General features: G+C 38.3%; 1 protein-coding gene across 1 annotated transcript in view; it reads left to right on the top strand.

Annotated features, from left to right (window-relative positions):
- Positions 1–12,152, top strand: part of C8A (complement C8 alpha chain) — an 85,355-nt gene that overhangs the window by 60,934 nt on the left and 12,269 nt on the right. Inside the window, exons 9-10 of the mRNA XM_074221338.1 lie at positions 1,811–1,968; positions 10,787–11,009. Of these exons, the coding sequence (XP_074077439.1) occupies positions 1,811–1,968; positions 10,787–11,009 (381 nt within the window). The remainder of the gene's footprint in view (positions 1–1,810; positions 1,969–10,786; positions 11,010–12,152) is intronic.

Here is a 12,152-nt window from a genome sequence, read left to right as displayed (position 1 = left end):
TTTGGATCCAATTTGAGGAGTCCAATGGACTTAAATCAACCTAGTTCCACTTGAGATTTCCTAAGCAATAAATATTTCCTCAATTCAAGGACCTTTGGTTCCATGAGGATGAGTCAACCTTCCCCAGAAAAAGATCACGATCCCTCGTCTTATTTAGTAGACAGCTTTTGAGAACTGCTATAGGTAAAGAAACCAAACCTTACAGCTAATTTGAGTATGAGCACCACCCCTTCACCTTCCATCTTTCCTAGCTTCTTGCTTTTTGGGGCCAGAGGTACACAGCCCAGCACTGGATCCCTATCTGACTTTGTAGCTTAGAAGGAAATGTCAGAACTCACATTTGACATCATGGCCTTAAAGAATGTGAGAGTGATGATGTAATTCTATTCCATTAAAAATTCACTAAGTGCCCAATGTCTGCAGAGCACTCTGCTGAGAATTAAGGGGGAGAACTTGGTTCAAAGACAGTGTGACTGTCATTTCCCTAGTCATCAATAAAGGAAAGACAATAGGCACACAGTAGAAATTCTACACACATGTCAATACAAAGCCACAATCCTTTCCTAGAGGAGTAAAAAACCCAGATGGCAAAGAAGAGATACTATTTAGATATGGTAGTGTGGGCATTCTTGAATCCAGTCTGGGGTCCTCTCAGCTATTGGAATTAAAGGTATTAACATTAATGATAACTAATTATTCATGGTAATATTAATTGATATTAATGATAATATAGTTGATAGAGAATACTCCAAGGTTTCTAAAATGCTTTCCATATGTTATCTCATTCAAACCATCCCAGAAGATAGGTAAAATTCGTATCCCCATTTTATAGGTAAGAAAATTGAGGCTGATAGAAGTTTATTCACTTGCTTACCCAGCTAGTAATTGAGTGAGGCATACATGATCCTAAAGCTTACGTGTTCCTAACTTAAACTTCCGTGCTCCTAATGCTAAGTCCAGAGCTCTATGCTTCCAGGCCTTCAGCCTGGCTGATTCTGTATGTAAATTCATTCTGCATTCACTGGTCAATGAACAAACCTATATTGTCTACTCTATAGCAGACCCCGTTCTAGGAACTGAGGTCACATGGGTCATCAGGGCAATGACATCTCCCTGGACTGCTTTACTAGACCATCCTGGAGTTAGAGTCTTATATCCTTCCTGGATGTGTGGAGTTTATGGCAACACTAGATCTATCCTTTTCTATAGTACATTTTATCTATTCATTGACACAGTTCAGTCCACATGTTAGAACTTCCTTTTGTGTCTAGTTCAATCCAAACAGAGATCAGGAGCAAGCCTGGATGGGATTCTGCCATTGTCCATATCTAATGTTAGAAAGTTCCAATCACATTTGCAGTAGATTGGATGTAATTACCCCTTTATCATAAACCAATTTAATCCATCTACCACAATATAATTGTCTTTGAGACAGTAGCATGAGGGTCTTATCCAAATTTCTGTATCTTTCCTCAGAGCACAAAGCTATTTCACAAATGGTTTTTTAAAGGAATGAATGAATGAATGTCTTTTCATTACTCAAATGAGCTTAGTGATTCTCTTTTTGGGCTTACAGTGATATTTTTTCCAATATCACTAAGCATTCATTAGAGTTCCATTTTGTAAATAATTATTTCTATTCAGATTGCCCCATTATGAGACTCTAAGTTTCATGAGGGCAGTGCCTATGTTTTCTTTAATTTTCCTTAATTTTAGGTAGTCTCAGAGAGACATTGGGCATTTAATAAATTTTTTAAATGAATAAAATTTACATTAAATAAACTAAACTCTGTTTTTCACTTCATGGCAGAAAAGGCCTTGGAAGGCATGGGTGTCAAGGACGTTATCATACGGGTGCGTGGTGGAACTGTTGGACCAACCTCTGGCCTTTCCAACAGCTGGACAGCTGAGACGTATCTTTCCTGGGGGAGGTCGTTAAAGGATAATCCTGCTGTTATTGATTTTGAGGTAAGTCTTTTCTCAGTTGAAGAAACTCCACGGCCAGAAGGAATGAAAGTGAAGCAGACCAAATCATTTCATATTTTTTATTATGAGCCCATCAGAGAACAAGATTAAATGTAACGGGGCACTGACCTTGTTGCCTCCCCTTTGCTTCACCAGAGGGAGTCTATTTCTCACCCAGAGCCCCCAAAGTGAGCTAGACCAGAAATTTCATATCTGGTCATTGCCTGGATCCTTCTCAGAGGGCCTTGGGAAGTAAGGCACTGATAGATAACTCCAAGAATGTCTTCAGGGTTGGATTATATTCAATCACTATACTTCTCATATCCAAAGAAAACATACAAATGAGGAAAGGCTAGTTTTTCCCACTTAGTGTCTCATTTAAAATCTGCCTGATTCTTTTAAAGTATACTATAATTAAACATCCAATTCTCCTATCATTTTATGCTTTTAAAAATGTTTAAGTATGTAAGGGTATGATTGGAGTGGCTGGGAGACTAGCAAGAATATAGTCAGAGAGTCAAATGAAGCATAGTTAGAGATGGTAAATGCGGTAAAACTGATGAGGCATTCATCAGTCATGGAACCGGGACCCCAGTCCAGACTACCAGAGATGAAAAACTCAAGGCCTGCAAAGCACCACTTCTGATCTGCATATCAAAGAGGCAAGTGGCCTTCAGGTAACATTTTCACCTAACTTTCAGAGTTCTCTCAGCTATTATAGGAATGTTTCTTCTGAACATCATGTCTAGACATATGACAAGCTAACCATCAAACACTTAGAATAGAATGAGGAAGTAGAGAAAAAGGCTTTCTTATTAGAGTTCAAAAATTAATGTAATAGCCCAATATCTTATAATGTCCTAATACAAAGATCAGCAAAATTTAAGTCTAGGGTAGTGGAGCATTATCATGGCCTCTAAGCACATGGCCCTTCTTTGACTTTAAAGAGATGTTTTGAAGGATTTTGTTTTTGTTTTTGTTTTTTAGGCAGACAATCATATGATCAGGTACATTCCCTTCTCTCTCTCTCTATGTGGTAGAGACAAAATTCCATTCAATGGGAATAGGGGAGAAATAAAACAGCAGATTTGATTAGAATAATTGTGGAAGTCACTGAAAGGGGAAGTTGAGGAAGGAGCTGACCTTTACCTGGGACTTGTTATCTGGATATTCTGCTCCAAGATAATTATAAAATCATCAACTTTCATTGATTCCTCCCTTCTGTGCCACACTCAAAACTGCTCTTATCACTCAAAAGTATGCTAATTTGACTTGGTCCAGCTTTTCAGTTCTAAGCCCTTAGAAACTCTCCCTTTGGTTCTGAGATGCCTTCTTGCTGTCTTACAATTTCCTTAGAGTATGACCAAATCTTTTCTACAATAACTTTAGTAGGTTAAAGAAAATATTCAGGCCCTGTTCAAATTCCCTTTCTGATTGTTTGATTTAAAGAAAAGATCGCAAAGGTAATCATTTTTAATTGAGTGGGATAACTAATGGAGTCCCTTGTTTAGATGAAAGGTATAGATAAAAGGGGAAGCAGTCAATTTTGAAGCCAGAAAATCCTGAGTTCAAATCATGCCTCTGGTATATACTAGGTTTTTTATCTTGGCTTAATCATTTAACCTCTCAGTGCTCTCTGAAACCTTCTTAGACCATAAATTGTAGAAAAAATGATGAACTATCATTAATAGAAGGAATGTCTTTAATTGGGTATTCCTTATGTCATTGACTAATAGCTTCAGTATTTGTCTTTAATCTTTACTCAAGGGGCATCTAGGTGGTGCAGTGGATAAGAGCACTGTCCCTGGAGTCAGCAGTACCTGAGTTCAAATCCGACCTCAGACACTTAATGATTACCTAGCTGTGTGGCCTTGGGCAAGCCATTTAACCCCATTGCCTTGCAAAAACCTAAAAAAAAATCTTTACTCAAGTGAGGCAGGATGGCATAGTAGTCAGTAATATTTGAGTTGAAGTAGTTTTTACTCCTATATCTGATAGTTTTGTGATCATAGACAATGTACCAGACAACTCTAAGTCTAGAAGTCATAAAATATTTGCTGATCGGCATTGAAGGAAGATGTTTTCTCACACTGATGAAATCTCAGGTCTATCCAAAACAAAAACTTGCTCCAAGTGGCATAGTCATGTTCCTTCTTTTGGTATAAATATATATATTTAAACCCAAAGTCCATTACAACACTCACCTTTCAGTGACAAATGAGTGGATAAAAAAATTGTGTTAGAAGGAAATAGGATAGATTAGCCTTAATTTTTCTCGGCCAATAACTGAGAAACTGACTTTCAGGCATCTGAAACTTATGAAAGGCCTGGAAATTGCTATCACTCTTTGAACCTAAACTGAAAAAATTCATATCCACGATATTCTGAAAACTTCCATGGCCAAAATCTAAATTTTGTGCTTCTCTTGAAGCAAACTTCAAGGTAAAGACTGAGAATTATGGTTTAGGTGAACAGTAAATATATCACTTGCTGTGTTCCCAAGAAAGATTTAAGGATACAGTGAAAAGGAAGACTGGGAGGAGGCAAAAAGTAAAGTATGGTTATCAATATGTTCTGAGGGTGGCTGACTGCTGTGATGACTGGCTTTCTGCAGGGGTCATTCTCTTTACTTCTGTATCAATCAATCCATTTAGGTGCCAAGTAACATTCAAGATGCTGAAATACATAGAAAAAAGGAAATAATCCCTGCCTTTGGGGAGTTTACAATTCACTGGGGGGGGGTGTAATGTTTATGTGTAAGCATACACACATACACACACAAAATCAATTCAAATAATTTTATTTATGGTGAGAAGCCATTTATAGCTATGGGAATCAGGAAAAGCTTCATATAGAAGGTAGACCATAATCAGAACTCAACATTGTCTCAAGTGAAATCTTAGGAATGGATTCACTTGTTAATCATGTTTAATCCCAGTCTACTGACCTGGATTGTTCAACCCAATAGAAACCACTCATTTCTTCTAGCTTCCAACAGTGTCTGAGGACTAACACTCTCTCCATGACAGATCAAAGATATCTCATGCCTCTGCTGGCCTGGAGATAACCATCCCTTGACAAAAATAGATCATAAATCATCTGCTCCACCAATAATGATGGTTATATCAACTACAGATACTGCAGAATTCTGGTTTCTTGATAGATAAGTTCCTGTTAAAAATTTACTTTCAGTTACCACACCCAGAGCTACAAGATACTGAAGGCATCCTAAATTTACTGAGGGAAAATAGAGCAAGAGATCATAATAATTGACATTTCAATAGCCTTTTAACGTTTCAAAACCCCTCACCTTCCTTGTCATTTAATCCTCACAATAGCTCTGGGACTTGGCTATTGCAGGCATTATTATTGCCCCTATTTTACAAGTGAGGAGCACATCACTCAGGTTAGGTGATGGGTTCATAGTCACATATACCTAAGTCTCAAAGGACAGATTCAGGACTCTCCTGACTTTTAGGAGTCTTTCTACTACCATATGATCAACAGTAGTTAGGGGATTTTTGCTGCATCCCATGAGATCATGCTGTTACTAGAATAACATTCTACTTCTGTCTTTATTATAGCACATTCATAACTACTCCAAGAATCCCTGGCACCCTGGGCTAAAGTGAGATTTTAAAACCAGCTTCTATAAATTGCAGATTTAGATCTATCCCCAAGAACATTGCCAGTCTTGCCAAAATACACACAGGACTAATGTTATTTAACTTAGCAAGGCAATCTCCCAGTATTTGATATGGTGCTCTCTTAGTGTGGTTACGGTTCTTCCATTTGTTTGGGGACTTAATACATTATTGGGGGAAGCTGGTTCTGTGCTTGGATAGAGTAAAACAACTTGTGTAAGGTCTTGAACATCTAAGAAAATCTGTCCTGTAGGATCCCGTGTATTTTGAATGTTAGGTTGTTTCACTCAACGAGACCTTTCTTTCTCCCAGGATAGCATGAATCTCTTTCTGAATCTCTGCTCAAGATAGATAACCAAGGAGAATTATTCATGGTGATAACTCATATTAGCTATTTGGCAAATTTTTGTCCTTCATTTTTGAAGACTACAACATCAGGGAGGTGATGCCATGACAAGCGTGTGAATTGGATTTGGAGGGGGGGCTGTGCTAAGACACAAACCTCACTTTCTCTAGAGCCATCTGGGTCCAGTGGCCAGATATGGATCAGGACAACTGGATTTGATCCTAAATACAAGGCAATCAGTATTAAGTGACTTGCCCAGGGTCGCAGTTAGTATCACGTGTCTGAGGCCAGATTTGAACTTCCATCCTCCTGAATCCAAGGCCAGTACTCTATCCACTGCGCCACCTAGCAAGTCCCATCATTCTCTAGCGAGAGCTGGAAAGAGATAGTCCTCTATTTAGGTCTTGTTTGTTAGATGAGCCCATAAATTCAGCACCATGACCAGCAATTTACTGTAAGCTGCAGTGACTGACACAGTTCTCTCATCAAACTTAAAAATACCCTAGAATCAGAAGTGATCCTTATAATATTCTTCATAAATATATGTTTAGACTTCTTCCTTTTGGTCATAGAGAGAAGAACTACTAGAGAAGCAATGGGTGAAACTGAGATATACAAATTTAGACTTCATGGTATTGTAGGGATTGGATCTGTGTTTTCCTTCATATAAGGAGCACCTGGTGAGAAATTTCATCTACAAATGCATATTGGCACCTTATCAGAAAATTAGTGATTTAGAGAATTGTTTAAAGCCATGAAGGTTAGGTGACTTGGCAAAAGTTCCACAGCTAATATTTGTTGATACTAAGATGCTGTCAAGTGTTCCTGGCTTGAAGGCTAACTCCATTTATACTCATATATTTTATATATATATATATATGTATATATATATATATGATATAAACACATACATACACGCATACATGTGCATCTATCTATCTATATATATACAACAAACAACAAAAAACTCCTAATATTAGTATGCAATACTTGAATGGAAATGGAAGTTTTACATTCCAAGAGGCCCTTCAATCAAAGGTAAAAATGACCACTTATTGGATTTGTCAGGAGGGAATCTTTATTTTAAGGGGATTTTTCCTACTACCTATCTGGTGTTCTGAACCTCTACTCCTCAAAATCCTTCTGGTTCCATGACTTCTTCCTGCCTCTGATCGGAGATGGTGGAAGAAGGACATTACAGACCTCTCCTATGGTCTTCCATTTAAAGTTCAGTCACCTCATCATTTTCTGCCTAGGTATAGGTCTTTAGCTACTTCACTGGGTATACTCTTCTTTTCACGTGTGTCTCACAGTAGATTGTAAGGTTTTTGAAGGAAGGAACTGTTTTTTTGCCCTTCTTTGTATCCCTGATGCTTAGCAAAGTGCCTGACACATGGCAGATCATTAATGAATGATTATTAAGGAAGGGCATATCTGGTTAAGACCAGATTACTACTGAGGTACTGTCCAACCCTGCAATTTTATGATGGTCTATGATTCACTGACATTGAGATTATAAAGTGAACAGGCCTCATTAAATAAATTCAATGACTTGCCTATATACCTTGCGAGTAATGAGTTCCAGAATTTCAGAAGAAAGAGGGAATAATCAGGTAAGGCTTTATGGACTTGACATTGAAGGATGACTAAACTTTATTTAGGCAAATAGATAATAGATAAAAAGGTAAGCCACTTTACCTTCCTTTGGCTTCAGCTTCTTCTCTTATGTTTTAGTCAAAGAATTCTGTCTTTCTCATTTACTTCTTGTGTGACTCTGGTTAAGTCACTTCAACTCCTTGGGACTCAGTTTCCTCATTTGCCCATATGTAAAAAAAAGGGATAAAAGTAAATAACATCTCAGGTCCTTTATAGCTCTTAATCGGTAATCCTATAACTTGAATCAGAAATACTGACTACTACTTACTAGGTGAAGTTTTACCTACTCATTTTATTTATATATAAAATGAATGGGTTGGATTAAGTGAACTATGTCTTATAATTTTTTTCCAGTCTTGCTTTGTTCCTTAAGATTCCTCAACCTTCTCTCTTCTCTTTCCCTCTCTCCACTGCCCTTCTCTCTCTCTCTCTCTCTCTCTCTCTCTCTCTCTCTCACACACACACACACACACACACACACACACACACAAACAAAACCCTACCTTTCCATAGCAAAGCTGAGCAAGCAATGATGAGGGGAAGTAGCTTGAGCTCCCTCTGACCCTCAACCCTATTAGCAGGGTAAATGGAAAATTGTCCCACATGCTGTGTCTGGTCCTGGAGATAAGAGTCTCCATTAGTGAGAAACATCTTTTCCTAACTGCCACCCTCACAGCTGTGGGGTGACCCCATTTCTTCTGCAAATTCCCCAGCAATTGGTGGCCAAATTCTCTGCAATCTTCCTGAAAACCAATTGGCAACCTCTCAGTTGGCTATCTAAGCAGCCCTACAATTATGCCTATGGCTTCAGGCCACTGCTGGGCTCCTCTATCCTTCTGGAAAATTCCTTATCTCAGCCCCAGGTTTATTTGATCAAGGTCTTTGTGCAGTTTCCCAGGGTTCTACTCAAGGTTATCAATAGTTGTCTACTGATGTCCTTATCATACCCTTTGTTTTGCAAGAAGGAAGTTTCTTCTCTTTTTAGGTCATGGCAGCCAGCTTTGCTGGCATGCGGGCTTTATTTCTAGCTTGGTCATAGACTAGCTGTGTGGTTTCAGTCACTTTCCTCCTTCGTAATAAGATAATTTGATTTTATTTGTTCATATTTATATAAAATTTCCCTCAATAAAGACCTTCAAGATAAGAATTAAAAGTTATATGACCATATCCACTGAGCTAGAAGGGACCTCATAGTTCCACATTCTTTTATTTGACAGAATTTTAAAGAAACTGGCACAAAGAGGTGAAGTGATTTGCTCAAGGTTACAATGATAGAGCAGATTCAGAACATGAACAGAAATTATCTGACTCCAAAGAGAACTCCAAAGGCTCATACATCTAGAGCTTATCCAGTTCTCCCATTTTATTTATGAGGAGTTTGAGACCAAGGGAAATCAAATTATTATTAAATTATTAAATTAAATTAAATTATTAAATTATTAAATTAAATTATTTACCCAAGATCACACAGTCAGTCAAATCAGTACTTGAACTCAGATCCTCCAGTCAATACTTTGATGCCATGGTTGTTTTGTTTTTGTTTTTGTCATTTTTTAGGTTTTGCAAAGCAATGGGGTTAAGTGGTTTGTCCAAGGCCACACAGCTAGGTAATTATGAAGTGTCCAAGACTGGTATCCTGACTCCAGGGCCAGTGCTCTATCCACTGTGCCACCTAGCTGTCCCCAATGCCATGTATTTTTGAATTAGTGGCAGCTGGGTGATGCCATGGTACTTAAAGCACTAGGCTTATAATCAGAAAGACTCGTGTTCAGGGATTCAAATCTGTCCTCAAACATTTACCATCTGTGTGACCCTGGGCAAAACAGTTTATCCTGTTTGCCTCAGTTTTCTCATCTGTAAAATGAATTGAAGAAGGAAATGGCAAATCATCCTAGTATCTTTGCCAAGAAAACCTCAAATGAAAATCACAAAGAGTTGGGTACAACCAAAACAACCGAACAACAATAAACAACACATTTTTGAAATGAGTTGTGGTATAAGGAAACCTTCTGAACTTGAGATCATGAATCCTGAACTCCAGACATGGCTGATTCCATCAGTTATATCCAGGTATCTTTCCTCACACATACACTGAAGATCACAATATCAGCAGCGTCTACTCTGCAGGTGAAGAAACAGGGTCAGAGCAGTTTAGTGATTTGGTCAAGGTCCCATAACTAGTAAGAGACATTTTAAGGCTTGAATTAAAATTCTTTGTTTCCATTTATAGGACTCCTATTATACTATTCCCTTTTAGGGTACTAGCAACTGAATGGTCCAGTGGATCTGGAATCCAGAAGACCTGAGATTACATCTGGTCTCAAATACTTATTAACTTGAACAAATGGTCAAGGTTTTAGTTTCCTCATATGTAAAATGTGGCGTTTGATTGCACCTGTCTTAGGAATGTCGTAAACATCAGAGGAAGCACTAGGTTGGTTTTCAGTGTTGGTTATAAATAGGTAGAGGTAGTAGCAGTGATAGCAGCAATCCATAAGCATTTGGAAGGAGATGGTAAAAGTCCAAAATCACTGTTTAAAATATTTGATGGGCTGAATTGTAATGGAGAGAGTACCTATGACCTCATGCCTTATTTCATGAGACTTTATAAGACAGAACTAGGACCAATAGATTTTTACCCATTCTATGCATTCTATCAGTAGACAAATCTTGAATAATATGGCATCCCATCTAATGAACCCCAGGCTACAGTGGGAAGTGTCAAAGCAATGGAGTTAGGAACCTTGAATGTGTGACTACTGGATCTTCCACTATCTGTATAAGCACATTGGAATCACTTAACTTTCCTGAGATAAATGAAGATAATCAAACATAATAGACCAGAAATCTTATGATAGAAGTGACTTTAACAAATAGAAATTGAAAAGCAAAAGACCCTTGAGAATACATGTTTTTTACAGTCCCTACTCCTGATATTTGCTTGGTGCTTCTTGACTGATTAACTGGCATTTTCTTTTATTTTTACATTGGCAGTAAAGTAGAAGTTTTCTTTTGTCTTTGTATCACTACTGTCCAGCACAATACCTTGGGCATAGGAATCACAATTCATTGAGCTGAGTTACCCAAGTATCCTTTAGGGGTTTGAACACTAATCTTCTGATTCCAAATTCAGTGTATTTTCTACTCTCCCAAATCCCTCTACTGTTCCCAACAGCTCCTACCCATCTTTACTGTGCTACGCCAAAGCAACTTGGGCCACCATGAACGTAAATGGCAGAACATGAGGCGGGCACTGGATGAGTACCTGGCAGAGCATGATTCTTGCCGGTGTGGTCCCTGCAACAACAATGGTGAGCCCATCCTCCAAGGCACCTCCTGCCAGTGCCTGTGTCCTCAGGGTCGATCTGGCCCTGCCTGTGAGATAATGGAGCAACAGGGTAAGTGAGTCAGACAATCCAAAAGCTCTACTGCTTCTCCTCTCCTCCATTCCCTTCTTTTTCTGCAGCAGAGATGATCCCTCTGCTGTCCAGGGATGCTTTTGTACAAAATGTCAGTTATTCTTTGGTGCTCTTAGACTTCTGCTTTCCAGTTCTTCAAAGTCTTCTCTGCATGACTCTGTGCCTCCCTCTGGTGTCCTTCTTCCCTTATGCCTTTCACTCTAGTCTTCAAGAGAACTAAAAGGCTCTATGAAACTCAGGTGGAAAGAATTCCTAATGACCATAGTGTCTTAAGTCTGGAGATGAACAGGTGTTCTTTACTCCTTTTACAGAGGAGGAAATGAGTTCAGAGGACATTGACTTTGTGAAGTTACATGGGTAATAAATGAGATTTGTAAACACATATGTACTGACTTCAGATCCTGTGTTCTTTCTCTATTGTGTCCCCAATTTAACTCACAAAATTTAACTCCTAAAATTCAGGCCCATATTGCCTTTTACTTCAATTGCTTCTTAAATGCTCCTTATTACTCAGTTTCCATTCCATCCCCCTCCAACCCATCCTTCAGTCTCTTGCCAGATGTTTCTAAGTTTTTCTACTTAGGCAGCAAGGAAGGTCTTTGGTGGAATGGGAAGGAACCTAACTGGTGGTCCCAAAGTCAAACTACATAATATTCACTTACCCCAAAATGTAGCATCCTATAGTGTGAGATGCCTTTTTTGCAGTAAAGAGATCTGATTTTTTTCTAAGCCCTAAATGCCCAAGAAAAATCATCTAGGAATCTAAGAACCTAATTCCTATCTCCACCATTTATGACCTGGATGATGTTTAGGAAATCACTTTCTTTTTTGAGTTCCTTTATATAAGAAATGGGGATAAAATTTTTCTATTTCCTACCTCATGCATGGAGGTAGCAATGTGCCCCCAATGGATACATCAAGAAATCTAGAGTTATAAAATACAAAGTTCAAATCCTGCCTCAGATATTAACTATTTATTATATATTATATTTATTATATATTATATATTAACATTGGCAAGTTTGTTTAATATCTTCCTCAGTTTTATCATATGTAAATGATGATTCTAGTAGCACCTCCTTCTCAAGGATGACATAAGACAACATTTGTAACACTCTTCAC

Source organism: Macrotis lagotis, chromosome 2 (genome assembly GCF_037893015.1).
Source record: "Macrotis lagotis isolate mMagLag1 chromosome 2, bilby.v1.9.chrom.fasta, whole genome shotgun sequence".
Taxonomy (NCBI): domain Eukaryota; kingdom Metazoa; phylum Chordata; class Mammalia; order Peramelemorphia; family Peramelidae; genus Macrotis; species Macrotis lagotis.
The sequence above is the reverse complement of the archived record's forward strand: the minus strand, read 5'-3'. Positions and strand labels throughout refer to the sequence as shown.